Below are 20,885 nucleotides of genomic sequence, written 5' to 3' on the forward strand. Positions count from 1 at the left end.
CTCCTAACTGTGCATCACAGTGAGGACGGGAGCAGAGCTGGTGAAACCAGAAATCTCCACCAAGGGCCAGGGAGAAGGGAGAAACCAATGGGTGAAACTAAACTCTTAAGTGAGAAGGGAAGACAAAGCTGGAACATGTATATTAATATATCTTATCACTGCCATGGGTAGACCACGCATTCTCTGGGAGATTTAACAAATTTCACACTTTTCCAGCACATCAAAATCATGATGAATTTCCAAACTATTTAGGAGGATTGGGTGATGTCACATGGAGGGCTGAGGACGGCTGCCTTCATCACCATTACTGGGGAGACAAGACATCTGAACAAGGAGTCTTTCGTTTCTTTAACTGGAAAGTAACAAGTCAGTAATATTCAATAATACTTCTTTTTTTAATTTTGTTAATGTTTATTTATGAGAGAGAGAGAGAGAGAGAGAGAGAGAGAGAGAGCAGGGAAGGGGCAGAGAGAGGGAGACAGAGAATCAGAATCAAGCTCCAGGCTCCAAGCTGTCAGCACAGAGCCCGACTAGGACAGCACAGAGCTCCACCTGCCTGAGCTGCTGGTGGCCCCACTGGACAGGTGGGGTGACTCGGCACCTTGTTGCTGAAGAATATCTGGAAATGGAGTAGAGACTCTATGGAGAAAATCATGATCTACAGCATCAAGGAAAAGATGGAAAGGTCAATCAGTAAGCCCCTGAGATAGGTGACCCAGAGCTCCAGTCTAAGTTTACTCAAAGCGATGGAGGGCCCCGTGGCTGCTGGGAACCATTTGGACTTCCACACTAGAAGGCAATTCCATTGACTTGAGGTCATGGCTCTCGGAAACATGGATTCGAGTGGGAGTGCATTGTAAATCAAACACGCAAAACAATGGACTCCAGTCACATCCTGGCAGACCCGATGAGAACTCCCACGCCAAGTTTGTGCAGGACGTGGCTCTGTCTCCAAGGCGTTCAGAAGTGAGTTCAGGCAGGAAAGACCTACTTCCCAGATGATTGAAAGCACTTTGTGTTTCACATCCATGCTGAACCCACACACAAAGCAAATGGGGGTAAACACCATGGGGAGCCTTTCCGGAGGCTAAATTACCATTCATCTTTTTTTTTTTTTTAGGTCACTGAAATCCAGAGCTCATCTAAAATTATGCCAGCTGCAATCTCGAGAACTGAAATTTGGGAATAGGAACTAAGCAAGTCCTCTGATGCCTTAAGTTTATTTGTGGAGCTTTCTATAACTAAATTCAAATAAAGAAATCTTTGATATATACCCATAAACCAAGATTTCCTGGGAAGCATCCAAAGGGAGCAACTCAAATTGACGATTATCAGCTGTACAGAAATAATACTTTTTTGCAAGTTTCAAAGTAAAATGGTCATTCAGTTGGGAGTTTCTTCCCTCTTTCTAAATTTTTTGTTCAAATTCTAAAATGACCCTAGGAACTTGAATTGAGCTTATTAAGTGAACAAGACAAAAACTCAAAGCAAGACTTTTTAAAACTTTGCAGATTATTACTCATTTTGATAGGTTTGTGAGATGGGGAACAGCATCTCTTCTGGAGATTTCTCAATAAAAAAAATAGATCCTTATCATTGAGGGAAGAGACTCCTGTGGCTTCCTATAAGTCTATGAGATGAAAGATGAATTCTCAGGAATCCCACCCACCATGTGATTCTGTGGGTCTATGACTTGCCCTCCATATTTCCAAAAATTATTTCAAAAGCTCATTAGTAATATGTTATTTTAATGTGGGAAAATTAATATAAGCCTTCAGAAGAGAAAATGAGTTCTTGTCAAAAAGCAATAATCATCCTTATGAAGTTAATGTAGGTTTTACGATTAGTACAAAAGATACGTTTGTCCTTGTTTGTCTGATTTTCCCCCCTCTAATTAAAGACTATATGGTGTAGGGACGAAGAGAAACCTACAAAGGCTTTATTAATATTATTGAAATAAAAATGCACAATACATTTCCAACTTGCTGAATTAAATTAATTAAGCTTCATTTTTCTCTTCAAGAGGCTGATTTCAAATTAGTGCATTTTTCTAAGACATTTAAACAACAAGCAATATGTTAAATGAACCTAAGATACGGTCTGGCTCCAGGGACAGTCAGTGTTTCTAAATGATTTCTGTGGATCTTGGTTAACTTTTATGCTGCAATGTCACATGCATTTAAAAACATATTGTGTCTCGTTTTTCAGGGATCCTTGAAGGAAAAGTGAAGTGGCTTGACAATTGCCAAAAATGTAGACATCTACGGAAGATTACTGTGTGGCCTCCACTATGGGATAGAAACAAAAAGCTTCATTCCAGAGGTACAAAAATGTTCAATTAGGACTTACGTCCCTCCCCAGAAGTTTGGTACGTAGATGGAAATTGTTAAGCTAGTCTTACAAAGTCCCCAGCTGTCCACTTGAATAATAAATCTAATTTTATGAACCAGAAGTAAAGCCTTCATCCACATGGCATTGTATGTGGGAGGCTGACATCATCAGACATTCTTGGGGTGGCCCTTCTGAGCAGTTTTCCATTCTTTCCCATTCTCAGGTCCACCTTCCAGCATTTCCTAATGTTGCAAACCTTCTAGGTAAAATGTGCTGCCCCGGTTCCTGGAATGTGTTCTCTTTTAATCACTAACAATATCTCTGTGATTTTCTCTCCTTGTTTTTCCTGAAACATATTTTTAAAGAACACATGGCAGAAAACATCTTGTCACCAACCACCAGACAACTTTTCTATGAAGGAAAATTAACTCTTGCAGGCAAATAGCTGCTTCCTTTAAAAATTCAACATCTTTGGGGTCACCTGGGTGGCTCAGTCAGTTAAGCATTCAACTTGGGTCATGATCTCACGGTTTGTGGGTTGGAGCCCCATGTCAGGCTCTGTGCTGACAGCTTGGAGCCTGGAGACTGCTTCAGATTCTGTATCTCTTTCTCTCTCTGCCCCTCTCCCACTTGTGCTCTGTCTCTCTCTCTCAAAAATAAATAAACATTCAAACAAATTTTTTTTTGATTCAACATCTATGCTATCTTGTAACTTGTCCAATCATTACTAATTGAAGTGTGGGAGGAATCGCATTTGCTCTGTATGGCCAAAGGCAATGGAAAATGTGGATCAGAGCATCCTAGGGACTCATGCAGACTCTGGCTTGATCAAAGACTTCACAGCATAACTAGCTCCAGGCCCTCCATTTTCTCCCTATGAAATGCGATGACCATAAGGCTGTTGTTAAAATGAAGTAATATACATGAAGAGCTTCGCTCATGGTCTGAAATACAGTAAACACTCGACATCACCTGTTATCATCACCATTTTACTCCCCCAGTGACTGGGGCGGCCACCCTGTCAATTGGGACCCTATTATGTAATACACGCTGTGCTAGGTAGATACCATTGGAGAATATGAAGTAATTGTTCTGTATAATCTTTTCCCTCTGGCTGAGAAGCTCTGCCATAATGAGCAGACCTGCAGCGTAAGTTCAGAAAAGCTAAGAGTCTGTGAAGCTGGCGTCCTGGGGTGGTCCATAGGGCTGGAGGTGGGTTTGGGGGTATAGAAAAGATAGAGGTCCCTGGAAGGACAGGAGGGATTACATCCCAGATGAGAAGCATAGCAGGAAGAAAGTCTTGGAGGCAGAAGCCACCTGGCAGGTGGAGACTCTAGCAACATGGTTTGAGGTCCAGAGGGCGAGCTCCGAGGCTGACTGCCAGGCTCACTTCCTGGCTCAGCCTGTTGTGCCTGTGTGACCTCGGGCCCCTACAGCAATCCTGCCACACTTCAGTTTCCTCTCTTTGTTGTGAGGATTCAATGAGCTGATGGATAGGCACTCGAAAGAATGGCTGGCGCCCAGCCTGTGCTCAGTAAATACTATCATGATCAGAAAGGGCTGCCAGACTGAAATAAGATTTGCATTCACTCATTTATTCATGTCTGCATAGACTCTTGATTAGTCACCTGCTGTGTGTGAAGCCCTGCCGGAAGTGGGGTTGCCTATTTATGGTCATGTGATCCAGGGGGCGGAGCTGGGCGCTAATTCCTTATTGAATACACCTCGTTGAGAATAATTTAGGGAGAGCGCTAGATGGCAGTTCAGGACACAATGCCCACCTGGCAACTGCGGTTTAGGAAAGATAGACATGCCCAGCAATTGACCTCAAGGGGCTGTTTCATGCATTTTCTCCTTCCAGTGAGTTATGCAGAGAAGTTACACTTAATCCCATGTTATAGGTAAGGAATCTGAGGCTTAGGGAGGTTCTAGAATCGTCCTCAAGGCCACCTGGCTGATTAAATGGCAGAGATCAGACCTGCACCAGGCCACCTCAGCATAGCAGGCTTCCAGAATCACAGCAACTACCTTGGAAACCAAGCAGAGGGACCCAGCCAGAAAACTGCTGGCAACAAGAAGTCATTGAGCTCTTGGACAGGAGCATGATAGGTTTAAAGGGCTGTTGAAGAAAGAGTTACCAGAAGCAAAGCACAAAACGGCACGGAGCTACAGAAGGGTACCAGAGCACAGAGACCCGCTGCAAATTCCTCAGTGAAGCAGGGTGGGGTGAAAAGAGCCGGGCCTGGGCTTCTCAACTGTTCTTGACCTGCAGGCCACGCCCCTCCCACATCCTTTCGAAAAGATGACAATTTTCATTTTCTTTGATGTTATCACCACTTTAAAAATAATTTTGCATTGTGACAAAACCAAATCAAAGTAATGAAGCAAAACACAGCCCTGTGCTCAAACATGACTCTCCCTCCAAAATCCGCCTCCACCTGAAATTATCAGAGATTTTTATGGACCCCTGCCCTCTATCTACCAAATTCCCAACACTGTAAGGGGCACTGACCTATCCTAAAATGTTAGAAAGGGACACAAATAGAAAAAGATAAATGGGAGAGATGTTTCAAAGGCAAAAGCAGGAGGACCTTTTGATGGACAAAGTGGGTGAAGAGGGAACGAGTCGAAGCCGTCCCCGGGTGTCCTAACCTATGTGCTGAAAGGCTGGTTGAGCAACACTGAGACTGGCGGAGAGAGTGGGTCAGAGAGTCAGTTTTGAGGCTCGGGTTTGGGCATCATGAGAAGTCAGGTGGAACCTGGAGGACATGCCCATGACCATCTCTCGGTGAAGAGCCACGTGAAGATGTGCATTCACATGTCATGCGTGAGCGAGGTGTTTGTCGTGGAAACCTGGATGGGATGCTGGCTCTGCCATCCCTGGGAAATCGCTTTTTCTGTGTGGTCCAAGACGAGTCACCGGCATGTCTCCATTCTAGCCGGGGGGAAGTGGAAAGGGGGACAGGAGATCAGAGCCTTGCTGTTTAAGGACATGGCCCAGAAGCTGCACACTTTTGTTCATATTCATTGGTCAGATTTAGTCGCTTGGTCATATTTAACCACAGGGGAGCTTGGAGATGTAGTATTTATTGGAAATGGACATGTACCCACTAAAACTCAGAAATGCTGCTACTACAAAGGAGGGGTGAAAAGTTTTTAAGGGACAATCAGCAAGCAGTCTTTGCCACAACCTGATTTGCAAAAAGTAAGTTTCGTAGCGATGAAATATAATTTGTAAAAAATATTCAAGGACAGGGGTGCCTGGGTGGCTCAGTTTGTTAAGCGTGCAACTTCAGCTTGGGTCATGATCTCATGGTTCATGGGTTCGGGCCCCACAGCTGGCTCTGTGCTGACAGCTCGAGGCCTAGAGCCTGCTTCAGATTCCATATCACCCTCTCTCTCTGCCCTTCCCCCATTCATGCTCCCTGTCTCCCAAAAATGAATAAATGTTAAAAAAATTTTTTTTAATTTCTTTTTAATGTTTATTTATTTTTGAGAGAGAGACAGAGCATGACGGGAGAGCGGCAGAGAGAGAGGGAGACACAGAATCTGAAGCAGGCTCTGAGCTGTCAGCACAGAGCCCAATGCAGGGCTTGAACCCGCAAACTGCGAGATCGTGACCTGAGCCGAAGTCAAATGCTTAACCAACTGAGCCACCCAGGTGCCCCAAATTTTTTTTAAAAAAATTCAAGGATGGGGCACCTGCATGGCTCAGTTGGTTAAGCATCTGACTCTTGATTTCAGCTTAGGTCATGATCTCATCATTAGTGAGATTGAGCCCCACGTTGGGCTCTGTGCTGAGTGGGGAGCCTGCTTGGGATTCTCTCTCTCCCTCTCTCTCTCTCTGCACTGCCCTCACTCATGCTCTCTGTCTCAAAATAAATAAACATTTAAAAAATATATTCAAGGACAATTCCAGATTGAATAAAATATCTGATATGCAAATATAGAATCTTTCCTCTAAACTTAAAAGAGAGGAGAAAATAGAATTGAATTCTAAATATTTTATCTACCAACTTAACCTTAAGCCACATAGTTTCCTGGGCTTACAGCACCTGAGAAAGAACTCCTAGACTAATATTAATTAGCTTTTTAATTAATTTACTTATTTTTCTTATATTTATTTTAAACATGTTACATCTGCCTCTGAATGGACTGCTTTTTCCTCTGAAATCATTTATATTTAACCATTTATTTTTCTAATTTCTAAGGGATAGAGTAGAATAGGGAGGCGCAATTCCTCATTTTATTTTTTTTTTTAAGTTTATTTGTTTAGTTTGAGAGAGACAGAGTGGGGGTGGGGCAGAGGGAGAGAGACAGAATCTCAAGCAGACTGCAAGCTGTCAGCGCAGGGCCCAACGCGAGGCTCAAACTCATGAACCGTGAGATCATGACCTGAGCGGAAACCAAGAGTCAGACGCTTAACCGACTGAGCTACCCAGGTGCCCCTCCCCAGTCTATTTGATTTCTCTTCTACTACTATCCCTTTCTTAGGGAAAAATATAAAAGGCATTTGCTTTAAGTAACTATGAAAAGTGATACCAGAAAAGTTTGTAAATATAAAGCTACATGACGAACGTTTAAACATGGATGGACACACTGGAAAACTCAAGAGGCAAATCGTTTTACTGACTGTCTTAATCAGCTAGCGCTGTCATAACAAAATACCACAGACGGGGCCACTGTAAGGACAGCAATTTATTTCTCCCAGTTCTGGAGGCTGGGAGTGCTTGATCAAGTTCCCAGCCAATTCAGTGACTGATGAGGGCTCTCTTCTCAGCTTGCAGATGGCCTCACTCTCAGTGCCCACACGTGGCAGAGAGAATCGGCTGGCTTGTACATCCTCTTGTGATGGCACTAATCCTAATGGACCAGGGCTCCACCCTTACGCCCTCACTTCATCTTACTTACTCCTCGTAAATCCACATTGGAGGTTAGGGCTACAACATATGAGTTGGGGGAATGGGCGGGGGACACAATTCAGCTCACAGCAATAATAAAATGCCTTTTTTTCTGGTCAAGTATACCTTGGCCAATGACCACCCAGATGGGTCGAGAGGCGAAAATATTGCAAATTCCATTAGTGGATAGATGTGTCCTAGGCTTAGCTGAATCCATTGCAAATACCAACTAAGTTACCTTGGATCCACATGAAATACATCACAAATACAATGTCTTTAAAGGCGGAAGCATGGGCTTACATCAAGTCTCTGCTTTAGGGGGAAATCGGTTTAACAGTAATGCAATTTTCTGATCAACATGATCGGAGTTTCCCAAGCTGCGAGCCTCCTGTGCCCTGACACTGCCCTGTCTTGCTTTCTAAGGGATTCTTTGATTCAAAAAACACCACCTTCTGCTTACTATCTCCAGCCCCAATTACACCTTTTTCTCCTCAGAAAGCACAAGATTCCTAGGTATTTATATGTTTCTCTTTGATGATTTCCTCTTAGTTGTGAAAACTAATTGCAACAAAAAGGTAAAATGCTGCTATTTCTAAATAAGTCTGCTAAATAAGCTTAGAAATATTTCTAAATCAGTTGTGTTAAAAAATATAGAAGATTGTTATACATAAGATTGGATTTCATCCTCTAAAAAATGGAGGCATGATGAAATGGGGGCATCCTCTAAAAAATGGAGGCTTTTTTTAGTCTTACAGGTCTGAACTGAAAAACAATACCAAAAGCAAATTACATTTCTTAAAGACGTCAAAGAATGCACACATTTTTAGAATGACTTTGTCTGTGTACTAGTGAGGTAAGTCCCAGAAGCCTGGACTTTTGGCCTCACCTGCCTAAGCAAATGAAACAAACGAAAACAAACCACTTTCATCCATGGTGGCCTTTGTCCACCACGGTGGCATTGCCGGGATAGCAGTGCGCATCAGTGCCTCCCCAGGTTGTCCGCCACAGCAAAAGCAGCTGCTGTCCTGTGCTGAGGTGATCTCCATCCCTCATTCTGATTTGAAAGCTCACGGGGGGTTCTGAGAAATGACGATTTGGGAGCCAGGGGTGGGAGAGAGTCCCGAGCTCTCAGTGCCTACTTGTATATAAGAGCTGCAGAAGCCAATTCATGGGCAGCTGGCGTCACAGACAAAAATGTGTGTGTGGGGGCGCCTGGGTGGCTCAGTCGGTTAAGCGGCCGACTTCGGCTCAGGTCATGATCTCGCGGTCCGTGAGTTCGAGCCCCGCGTCGGGCTCTGTGCTCACAGCTCAGAGCCTGGAGCCTGTTTCGGATTCTGTGTGTCTCTCTCTCTGACCCTCCCCCGTTCATGCTCTGTCTCTCTCTGTCTCAAAAATAAATAAACGTTAAAAAAAAAAAAAAAAATGTGTGTGTGGCTAATGCCACAAAATCTCTTCTGAGAACAGGGATTTTTCCCATCACTTAAGTGTTGATGGTTACCACGATGGTTGTTGTTACCGCAGGTTAAGCCACGGCCTCGGGGTCTGCTAAAGGCTTTCTGATCTCCCCCTTCCCAGCGTGCTCCAAGTGGTAGTGGGAGGGGGGCCTCCTCAAAGGCTCTCAGACACCTGCCCTTAGAGTGGGGAGGAGGAGCTACGGTCTGTCTTAGGTCCTCGGAGACGTCCACTGTTGTTTCATTCTGCCTCTTTACCAAATGACTAGCTTTGCACAGATATAAGATCGCAAACTAGATAGTTCACATCTTTTAATAACCTAAGCTTCTAGGCAGCATGGTGGTAAGCTGCGCTAAATAATTTAAGGCTCTTTAAGCAATAAAATAGATACCCATTAATCAATCTATGAATAGCTGATCGGTGTTTGGGAAGGGAACGGTGCCACCAAATATGAAGAGTCACAGTTTGGAAGGTCGGATGGCCTCCTATTTTAAGCTACCCTGACCATCCTATCTGAATAAGTCAAGCCCTAAAAAATCTCTATCCCCTTCACAAACCTTGACGCGAACACAGCTTGCTTTCACTTCAAATAGTGGCAGAAATGAGAGCAAGTGAACGAATGGCAGCCCGTATTAACCACAAGCTAATATGCTGGTTTCATGCTTCACAACCGGATTCCAAAACAAAGAATGGCATGTTTTAAATTCCTCTATTTTTTCCTCTTTGCTATTTGATGCACAATATATGTCGTGCAAATCACAATCTTTGACATTCTTTTTAAAAAACTCAGCATCTTATATTCAGCATCTTAAATAATTCAATTATTTACAAATAATAGGCATGGAATCTATTTATCAGTGTTAGATTCCACAGATGGATGGAGTTGGCCAAAATGGGGCTCCCCTTTCTGATTCATCTAACATAGCACTAGAGAGACTGGAACTGAAAATCTTCCCACTCATGTGATGGAAATTTAAATGTTTCCCAGTCATGGACCTCACCCATTATTTATACAGACAATTAAACTTGGGGACCTGGAACACTATGTACTTTACGGCTTTAAATCACTGTGTATTGATGGAAGGCTTTTGTGTGTCTCACGTCCATGAAATACAGCCAGACCAACACTAAACCATCCTACACACCTAGAAAATTGATTGGAGGATTAACACAACAATCCGTACAACCTGAACCACAGAATTCAGCAGGTATGCGGCGCGGAGAAGTGAACTTGGGGAGTGAGAAGGTGCAGGAAGGGAGGTACTTTTGCGAGTGGAGAGAGGACGGAAACTGGGTGGGGCGGGGGAGGAGGGGTGGAAAATACGGGAAAAGCACCCCTCCCCAAAAGCAGCTGGAGAGAAAGTAGAAAATTGGAAACAGCCGCAGGGACTAAACTAAAAAGGGAGAAAGGAGGAAGGAGAGGGTTTAAATTCCATTAAGACTGTAAACAAGGGGAGCGCAAAGGCTGCAACTCCACAGCTCCATACCTGGAGGCGCTCTGGTGGGAAGGGCAAATCCCCAGGAACAGAGTGGGGTCCGGGAGGTTCTCGGGCCACACAGGGAAAAGCAGTTCCACTGCTGGAAGGACATTTGGTAGAGACTGTTGAAGCCACCTGGTCCCAGCAGACCCCAGAAAACGGCCACATTGGCTGGTGCTGGAACAAGGTCCTTAAGGGTGAAGCCTGGTGCCCGATGTGTGTTGTGATTTTCTATAATCCCTGACGCGCTGCTGCAACACTATCTCGCGAACTTTTTCTGAGGCGGGCTGGCACCTGGCCATAGTCCTGGGGCACTGGCAGCAGCAGGGTCCAGCAAGCGTTCCTGGGTGCAGCCGACATTCAGCCATTGCTCATTCGGCCATTGCTCAGTGAGACCCTCCTGCAGAGGGGTGGAACGGGTCAAAGCCGCAGTCCTTCAGAAGTAAGGGGCCGGGGAAAACAGCCGCATCTGAGACAAAATTCAGGAGAGAGGTACTGCCTGGGGCCTGGTCACAGAGAGTGAAAAAGCAGGGAGTGGATGAAAGCTGAAGACAGAGGACGGGTCTGCGATTGCTGATCCTGAAGAACAGACTGGGTAACTGGCGCCATTTTTCACCGCCCCCGCGCAAGCGCATACGCACCTATGAGCGCCGCAACAATCCACCCCAGTAGGCTAGCAGCGCCATCTAGTGGAAAGCGGCGCCGTTACACTGAGCCCCACCCAACCGGGCCAACTTCGATCTTCAAGGACACAAGTCTCACTGCCGGCTTAGTTTATCAACTATAAAGCACGGACTTTAAACTATAAAACACTGACTATGAAACACTGACTTCTAGGGGAAAACGAAGTAATTTCAGTCCTACTTCAGTTTGTTAATAGGTCCATCTATTCAATTTTCTTTTTTCTTCTCTTAAACTTATTTTTCTTGAATACAGAAAGAGAAAAAATTCATTTTTATTTTCAATTTTTACTAAAAATACTTTTCTTTAATTTTTATTACTATATTTTTTACTTTTGTGTAAATTTTTTCAAATTCTATTTTACTTCCATTATTTTATTTTAGTCTACTTCAGTGTATTCACCTTTTCAAATTTTCAAACGATCTCCTTTTTTTTACTTTTCTTGTTTCTTTTTCTTTTTTCTTTTTCTCATTTTTTTTCTTGAATGCAGAAAGAGAAAAACTTCATTTTTACCTTCAATTTCTATTAAAAATATTTTTCTTTACTTTTTTTACTATATTTTTTGCTTTTATGTAAATTCTTTCAAATTCTATTTTACTTCCATCATTTTATTTTAGTCTACTACAGTGTATTCACTTTTTCAAATTTTCAAACGATTTGCTTTTTCCTTTTTTTCTTTTTTCTCTTTCTCATTTCTTTTCTTTTTCTTGAATATAGAAAAAGAAAAAATTCATTTTTATTTTTAATTTTTAATAAAAATATTTTTCTTTAATTTTTTTCTACTACATTCTTTACTTCTGTGTATATTTTTTCAAATTCTATTTTACCTCCATCATCTCATTTTAGTCTACTTCAGTGTGTTCATTTTTTTCAAATTCTCAAATGATTTCTTTTTTTTCTCCCCCCCCCCCAATTTTTTTTCTCTAATCTGTCAAAGCACTTTCAACACCCAGACCAAAACACACCTAGGATCTAGCATCATTTATTCGATTTGTGTGTGTGTGTGTGTGTGTGTGTGTTTAATTTTTTTATTTTAATTTTTCTACCTCATTCATTCCTTTACTCCCTTCAAAATGACAAAACGAAGGAATTCACCCCAAAAGAAAGAGCATGAAGAAATGGCAGCCAGGGATTTAACAAACACAGATACAAACAAGATGTCTGAACCAGAATTTAGAATCACAATAATAAGAATACTAGCTGGAGTCGAAAATAGACTAGAATCCCTTTCTGCAGAGATAAAAGAGTAAAAAATAGCCATAATGAAATTAAAAATGCTATAACTGAGCTGCAATCATGGATGGATGCAGCGGTGGCAAGGATGGATGAGGCAGAACAGAGAATCAGCGATATAGAGGACAAGTTTATAGAGAACAGTGAAGCAGAAAAAAAGAGGGAGATTAAGGCAAAAGAGAATGATTTAAGAATTAGAGAAATCAGTGACTCATTAAAAAGGAATAACATCAGAATCCTAGGGGTCCCAGAAGAGGAAGAGGAAAACTTCCAAACTCTTTCTATGAAGCCAGCATTACCTTGATTCCAAAACCAGACAGAGACCCCACTAAAAAGGAGAACTATAGACCAATTTCCCTGACGAACATGGATGCAAAAATGCTCAACAAGATATTAGCCAACTGGATCCAACAATACATTAAAAAAATTATTCACCATGACCAAGTGGGATTTATACCTGGGATGCAGGGCGGGTTCAATATCCACAAAACAATTAATGTGATTCATCACATCAGTGAAAGAAAAGACAAGAACCATATGATCCTCTCAATAGATGCAGAGAAAGCATTTGACAAAATACAGTATCTTTTCTTGATAAAAACCCCCAAGAAAGTAGGGAGAGAAGGAGCATACTTCGAGATCATAAAAGCCATATATGAACGACCCAATGCTAATATCATTTAATGGGGAAAAACTGAGAGCTTTCCCCCTAAGGTCAGGAACAAGACAGAGATGTCCACTCTTGCCACTACTATTCAACATAGTGTTGGAAGTCTTAGCCTCTGCAATCAGATAACACAAAGAAATAAAAGGCATCCAAATCGGCCAGGAGGAGGTCATACTTTCTTCTGCGCAGATGGCATGATACTTTATATGGAAAACCCAAAAGATTCCACCAAAAAACTGCTAGAATTGGTTCATGAATTCAGCAAAGTTGCAGGATATAAAATCGATGCACAGAAATCGGTTGCATTCCTGTACACCAACAATGAAGCAACGGAAAGAGAAATCAAGGAATCGATCCCATTTACAGTTGCACCAAAAACCATAAAATACCTAGGAATAAGTCTAACCAAAGAGGTGAAAACTCTATACACTGAAAACTATAGAAAACTTATGAAAGAAATTGAAGAAGACACACACAAAAAATGGAAAAAAGATTCCATGCTCCTGGATAGGAAGAACAAATATTGTTACAATATTGATACTACCCAAAGCAATCTGCATATTGAATGCAATCCCTATCAAAATAACACCAGCATTCTTCAGAGAGCTAGCACAAATAATCCTAAAATTTTTATGGAACCGGAAAATACCCCGAATAGCCAAAGCAATCTCGAAAAAGAAAACCAAAGCAGGAGGCATCACAATCCCAGACTTCAAGCTATACTACAAAGCTGTAATCATCAAGACAGTATGGTACTGGCACAAGAACAGACACTCAGATCAATGGAACAGAACAGAGAACCCAGAAACAGACCCACAAACGTATGGCCAACTAATCTTTGACAAAGCAGGAAAGAATATCCAATGGAATAAAGACAGTCTCTTCGGCAAGTAGTGCTGGGAAAACCGGACAGTGACATGCAGAAGAATGAACCTGGACCACTTTCTTACACCATACACAAAAAAAACCCTCAAAATGGATGAAAGACCTCAATGTAAGACAGGAAGCCATCAAAATCCTCGAGGAGAAAGCAGGCAAAAACCTCTTTGATCTTGGCCACAGCAACTTCTTACTCAACACGTCTCCAGAGGCAAGGGAAACAAAAACAAAAATGAACTGCTGGGACCTCATCAAGATAAAAATCTTCTGCACAATGAAGGAAACAATCAGCAAAACTAAAAGGCAACCAACAGAATGGGAGAAGATATTTGCAAATGACATATCGGATAAAGGGTTAGTATCCAAAATCTATAAAGAACTTATCCAACTCAACACCCAACAAACAAATAATCCAGTGAAGAAATGGGCAAAAGACATGAATAGACATTTCTCTAAAGAAGACATCCAGATGGCCAACCGACACATGAAAAAATGCTCAACATCACTCATCATCAGGGAAATACAAATCAAAACCACAAGGAGATACCACCTTACACCTGTCAGAATGGCTAACATTAACAACTCGGGAAACAACACATGTTGGTGAGGATGCGGAGAAAGAGGATCTCTTTTGCGTTGTTGGTGGGAATGCAAGCTGGTGCAGCCACTCTGGAAAACAGTATGGAGGTTCCTCAAAAAACTAAAAATAGAACTACCCTACAACCCAGCAATTGCACTACTAGGCATTTATCCACGGGATACAGGTGTGCTGTTTTGAAGGGACACATGCACCCCCATGATAGCAGCACTATCAACAATAGCCAAAGTATGGAAAGAGCCCAAATGTCCATCGATGGATGAGTGGATAAAGAAGATGTGGTATATATATACAATGGAGTATTACTTGGCAATCAAAAAGAATGAAATCTTGCCATTTGCAACTACATGGATGGAACTGGAGGGTATTATGCTAAGTGAAATTAGTCAGAGAAAGACAAAAATCCTATGACTTCACTCATATGAGGACTTTAAGGGACAAAACAGATGAACATAAGGGAAGGGAAACAAAAATAATATAAAAACAGGGAGGGGACAAAACATAAGAGACTCTTAAATATGGAGGACAAAGGGCTACTGGAGGGGTTGTGGGAAGGGGGATGGGCTAAATGGGTAAGGGGCGCTAAGGAATCTACTCCTGAAATCATTGTTGCACTATATGCTAAGTAATTTGGATGTAAATTTTAAAAAATAAAATAAAATTTTTAAAAAATACGTGGTATGAAATAAATACATAAATAAATAAATAAATAAATAAATAAATAAAAACGCTATGTATTGGAGGGAAGTGCTTTTCAAGATCCAGAAAAAATCGTTAGCTGGAGTTTAAGCAATTGTTTCTAAAAATTGATTTGGTTAAGGACGCACCTTAGGTATGTGCATCAGTGTCGATTTCCTATTTATTGCATTATTTTCTTCTTTGGGAAACTTGAAGGTTCAGGCACTGGTTTAATGTGTCCTTCGCTTACTGCTGAGCCGTGAACAGTAATAAAAGAGGGTGGTTCGTGTATGGTACTTGATCAGCCCATTCCACTAGACCGATTGGTGGTCAAAAGTATCGATCCACTCCACATGTCTGGCATGTGTCTATTTTCATCAGTCAGCTTAGCTGTTTGCCATCATGGAGTTTTATATTGGCCTTGTTTTGGTGATAAGACATGAATCCAATTTAAATCTTCGTAAGATACAACGCCTGGTTCCTATGTGACTAGCACTCACTCTACGAATTAATTCTGAAAAAACTGTTGGACTTGGTTTCCAGTGCTTGGATAACTCAACTCTACCACTCACTAACTGTGGCTTTTTCTTTTTTTAATGTTTATTATTTTTGAGAGAGAGAGAGAGAGATGCGCATGTGCACGTAAAAATGTAGGTGTATATGTCAAAAATACATATCATCTTATTCATTTGCTCAAGCATTCCCTGAGTGTCTCCTGAGAACCAGGCACTCTGTGGGCAGCCTGGAGTTAGAAAGACAAATAAGAAACAGCCCTTGTTTTGGGGGGAGTCCTCAGAATAATCAAAGATCCATAGTAAACCCTGATGTGGAAGCCCTGGGACTCAGTTTCCTCAGTGCTGGGGGAATGGCCTGTGTTCAGAAGGAAGCAGAAGGGGATTCTGCCACATGTACAGGCTCCTAGGAGACCTGCTGAAGCCAGGCTGGCGGGGGTGAAGGGATCACCTTTCAGTCCTAAGGGAGGAGCAGGAAAAAACAGGAGCACTACCCATGGTTCTCAACTCCCAAACCAGCAGCCAAGCCCAGAGCTTTACTGACAAGCATAGGGTGACCTTAAACACGGCGGAGAAACACTACACAGTGAATGAATGAAAACACACCTGAATAATAATAATGGCAAACATTGACATCGTTGTGTTATGTAACTAAGTTCTGTATGTCAATGATTCGCATGTTAACTCATGAGTGGAAGCAAACTTTCCCCAAGAGCAGATGGGCTCCACGAAGAGGCAACATCTAGAACCCGAGCCTTCTGCCCTCGTCTGTTCTTTCCACTTCTGCTGGGATTTGCTGAAACGTGACCTGCGCAGGCTGAAAGGCCTCGTATTTGAATCGACTGTGACCCCTTGGGGTCTGTGTAAGCTGAAGTCTGCCTAAGGCCAGAAGACATTTCTAGAGGAAATGTCCCCTAAAAAGGGGAGCAAAGCCTTTGTCCGTGAGTGTGCTCCCCAGCCCCATCCCTGCCACTGCCCCCGGGGAGCCCCCCTCCCTGGTCAGCAACGGCAGAGGGGTGTTGATAGGCACTCAGCACGGGGGCCTAGAAGTACTTTTGTCTGCTTGCTTAGTTTACTTTTTCATGGGGAAAAATGCCATTACCAGAGGCCATCCTAGGGCAGGAAATTTTTGTCACTCCAGCGGCCACAGTCAGAAGGTGGTAAACCGACTTGAGGGCAGGAGGCTGTCAGAACCCCAGGGCAGGAGTGGAAGCGGCTTACTGAGGCTGGGGGCTCAGGTTAGTGTCGGCCCTGCCGGCTTTAGGAACTCGACTTTCTGGGAAATCTCACATCCCTGGATTACCTTGGGAGATGCAGGTTTTTTCTTCTCTATTCCTTTTTTTTTTTTTTTTTAAATAAAAACTATCTTTTTTTAAAGCTGTGTTTCCACCATTTTTTTGTTATTTTCTAATTTGTTACTACTATCTCGTCTTCTATACATTCATGTATTTTTTTCCTCATTCCTCTCATCTATTATTTTGACTGTCCAGATAGTACATGAACCAAAATAGCTGTAGGATGGGAGAGAATAAAGGGCTAAAAAAGAAGAGATGGGGCTTTGGAGTGATTGACAACCTAGTTTCAAATCCCGGCTGTATCATTTGCAAGCTGTGTGACCTGGGGGAAATGAAATCTGCTTCCTTATTCGTAAGTAGGAACTAGATGACTTACTCAGTTGCTGTGTGGTTTAAATGATACAAAAAGGAGGGGAAAAAATATACAGTGCCCAGGAATAAGGATTTAATAAATGGTGTCAGTTATTGTATTAATTATTGTTAATTGCTATATTAGAATGTCAGGCAAGAAAAAGGGCGATTCTTGACCACATATTTTCTCTCCTCGTTTTATTTTACAAGCCTCGCTGGACCAGTTCCCCTGCTTATAATGTTCCCTGTACCCATGTTACAAATCAAGCAGATGACGGATACCTTGAATAATTGAGAACTACAGTTACAATTTTTGAGGATAACGGATTCCAAAATCCAGCCAAGAACAACCACCTCATCTGAAAAGCCTCACTCCCTACAGAATATTTATAAGGAGAAAAATCAAGGGGTAAAACAAATTCACTCAGATCTTTTTTCCCCAGAAAGTCATTTTAATAGTCCTCCCATCTCAGAGAAGCTGACAGAATGTCATGCCCTTAACAGACTTTGTTGTGGTAGAATTTAGGAATTAGGAAGTTTAGACTGCTATGAGTATTACCTGTGATACTAGAATAATTCTTGCAGTTAAGAAAATGAAAGTCTTGGGGCACCTGGGTGGCTCAGTCAGTTGAGCGTCTGACTTTGGCTCAAGTCATGATCTCGCCATTCACGAGTTCGAGCCCCACGCCAGGCTCTGCGCTGACAGAGCCTGGAGCCTGTTTCAGATTCTGTGTCTCCCTCTCTCTGACCCTCCCCCATTCATGCTCTGTTTCTCTGTCTCAAAAATAAACAAACGTTAAAAAAATAAAAAAAAAAATAAAAGCACCTGCCACATTAAAAAAAAAAACAACAATAAAACAAAATAAAAACACGAGAATTACTCTCTCAGTATCTCCTGTCATTTCTCTAAGAGACCAGCTAGGTAATGACAGAACAGACTTTCTTTTACAAGCACAGAAACCACACCAACACTTATTTTTGTTTGTTTCACATTTCACATAATTTGTAGATGCTGAATTTTGAGTCAATTTTTTGGCCTGTTAATGAAGCACTCAGGAGACTTGGTATTTTTGGTACATCTTACTTTGTCTATAACCCTTGCTTCCATGTGATTTCACTTTAAATACAACAGTAACATTTTAAACAGGAGTGGTGGATGAAAGAGACAACAGTTACCTTGTTTTCCATCTTTTTATTATCTGTATTTTACATACACACTATCCACCTAGCATGCTAAATTTCTTCTAGAAGGTGCCCATTTTCCATCACATAAGCCATAATTGCATTTCATCAAGCTGCAGAAGTTGTTAGCTAAGGAAGAAAGGGTTCTCATATTTAAGTGGGCTCTCTTTGGGCATGGTAGTGAAGTCTTGCTCTCGGAATCAATTCCCTTTTTTTGTTTGTTATCTACATAAACTTTCCATATTCATTGAGAATATTCAAAAACTCTAGGTTCTTGTCCTGAAAAACTGGATTTAATATTAAACGATTTCTTTTGCCTGTGTAACCTTTTTCTAGCGTTTGGGCTGAGAAATGCTTTCCTTGTACAACATGAAAACAGATTTCGACGGTGTGTACAGCAATGTTCTTATTCCAAACCCAAAGGGAAAATATCAAAGTATGTATCTCAGTTGTGCAGGTTTTGATTCTTCAGACCTGACATAAGGAAGAATCTCCCCCCAAGCCTCTTAAGTAATGGGAAGTGGGAAAGTTTGTGTATTTCCTTCGCCGGCTTTGGGAAGGGCAGAGGTTAAGACGGGGAAGGATGTGGACATCTAGTCCCTATCATGCTCAGAAATCTCAAGAACTGACCACCTCTTCACACTCACAGAGCCAACACAGCTCCTTCATTTTCGCCTGGAGCAGAACCTCAAGCAGCCTTGGAGTTGCACAGCTTACGTGAAACAACGGGAAAGAACTGCTTTGGATTGCATGATTGACTCTTAAGGTGTTCCGACTGTGAACGTCCTGGTATGCAAATTATGTGACGTCAGCTCAAATGAGGGGCCACCGCAATAACGAACCGCCTTTGAAGATACGCCAGTGTTCAGAAAAGAGGCCACTGTTGACTCAGCTATGGCACTGAGAAGCAGCCGCGTGACTGGTTTCTCCATCTTAGAAGTTTTCTTTCCCCAGGAAGGTTTTCATCACGGCAACAACGTAGCCAATTAACGCAGTGTTGCTTTAGCCCTAATAACTCAATTTCCAGGGTCACCTCCCTCAGTCTGCTTTGCAAATTATGCCACTTGTTAAGAACCATTTCCATACAAAATGGAAATTCAAGGAATTCAATTTTCAAACTGTTTATATTCTCAGTGCTCGTTTTTCTAGTCATCACGGACTATTATGATTCCTCGGTTATTCGTAACTCTTTTCCCAACTTCCATACCATACTCATTTAATCCACTTCCATTTTCATAGATGATTAGAGGTATTTGTGACATATTAAAGAAAACGGGAAACATGCAAGTGTTTCATTACTCTTAAAGAGCAAGTCAATAAATACAAAGGAAAATATTAGTCCAAATATGGGAATAATTGTCAACATTCTCTATATATTATATATATAGTATATATTATATATTATTTTTAACAGAAAACATGGATGACACAAATAACAGCAGCAATATCTTGCTTCACCAAGAACCAGGAAACCAAGAAGATAACTTTATGTCCGTCGCCTGCAGAATCCTTTGAAATGTAGGAACCTAAAACAAGTGGTGCATTTTTTAGACATTAGGATTAAGGTATTCTTTCATTCAAACTTTCTGACACTTATTTAGTGATGAGCTAGAAAGAAATGTGCATTTTAAAGGAGTTCCAGAATTTGAGAATTTGAGCTAGGAAAATCCTCATTATAGAGGAATAATGACCGCAACAAATTTGAACTCTGAGGAATTTTTTGGCGGGTATATACTGATACCTTATCATGTTTCAGCAGGGCTCGCAAGAGGTTGGAGTGAAGTATGGTGCTATTAGAATTTGTAAAGGGTGAAAGATCAGATGAATGGAGGGTCAGAAGGAAAGCAATGTCCACAGCTTGTGCTCAGTATGAATTCTAGCATCTCACTTTGTGTATGTCAATAATGAAACCATATTTCCTACATGGCTCATAAACCAGTCTTAACTGCTTTACAGCCCTACCTCACATGCAGTGATAATTCTTTTTTTTAACTTTTTAAAATGTTTATTTTTGAGACACAGAGAGAGAGAGAAATGAGCAGGGGAGGGGCAGAGAGGGAGACACAGAATCTGAAGCAGGCTCCAGGCTCCGAGCTGTCAGCACACAGCCCAACGCAGGGCTTGAACTTCCGAACCGTGAGATCATGACCTGAGCTAAAGTTGGATGCTCAACCCACTGAGACATCCAGGCACCCCTAAAGCGCATTGATAATTCTGATACAACTTTGGTTGCTTTTTTAACAGATTAAGCAATCAATAAGGTCTATATTTAACAGTTTTTAAATTCCTATTTGCCAACAGTTTACTTACCTCAGGTATACTTGGTAATACCCTAAATTGAAAGTAGAAAATCCCAGAGATTAAATGCCCTTATTTTAAGGGGAAAAAAAGCAAGTGTCTGTTCCAGTTTCGCCAGTTAACACTTTTACGTGAGAGATTTTCATAGAAATAGTTAAGATAGCTTTCTCTGAACCTCATTTTTTGAGGAACGAACGATGAAGTTTGTCATAAAACCACTTTCTGGTTTGAGTGGTGTGTGTGCTGGCATAGAACAGCCAAGTTTATTTGGCAGAAAGCACTTGAAATGTCATTAGAATCTTTATCAAGTAAAAGTAGCTTGAATTATTATATTGTCATGGTGGAATAC

General features: G+C 41.7%; 1 protein-coding gene across 1 annotated transcript in view; it reads left to right on the forward strand.

Moving 5' to 3' along the window:
• The window catches only part of PLEKHG7 (pleckstrin homology and RhoGEF domain containing G7), a 59,806-nt gene extending 40,046 nt beyond the window's left edge, over positions 1-19,760 (forward strand). The window contains 9 exon segments of the mRNA XM_078450516.2: positions 540-597; positions 600-693; positions 2,209-2,308; positions 2,671-2,768; positions 7,728-7,806; positions 15,104-15,258; positions 18,575-18,633; positions 18,636-18,674; positions 19,653-19,760. Of these exon segments, the coding sequence (XP_078306642.2) occupies positions 540-597; positions 600-693; positions 2,209-2,308; positions 2,671-2,768; positions 7,728-7,806; positions 15,104-15,258; positions 18,575-18,633; positions 18,636-18,674; positions 19,653-19,760 (790 nt within the window).
• Positions 19,761-20,885: the final 1,125 nt, after the last annotated feature.

This window comes from Panthera onca, chromosome B4, assembly GCF_046562875.1.
Source record: "Panthera onca isolate mPanOnc1 chromosome B4, mPanOnc1 haplotype 2, whole genome shotgun sequence".
Lineage (NCBI taxonomy): Eukaryota > Metazoa > Chordata > Mammalia > Carnivora > Felidae > Panthera > Panthera onca.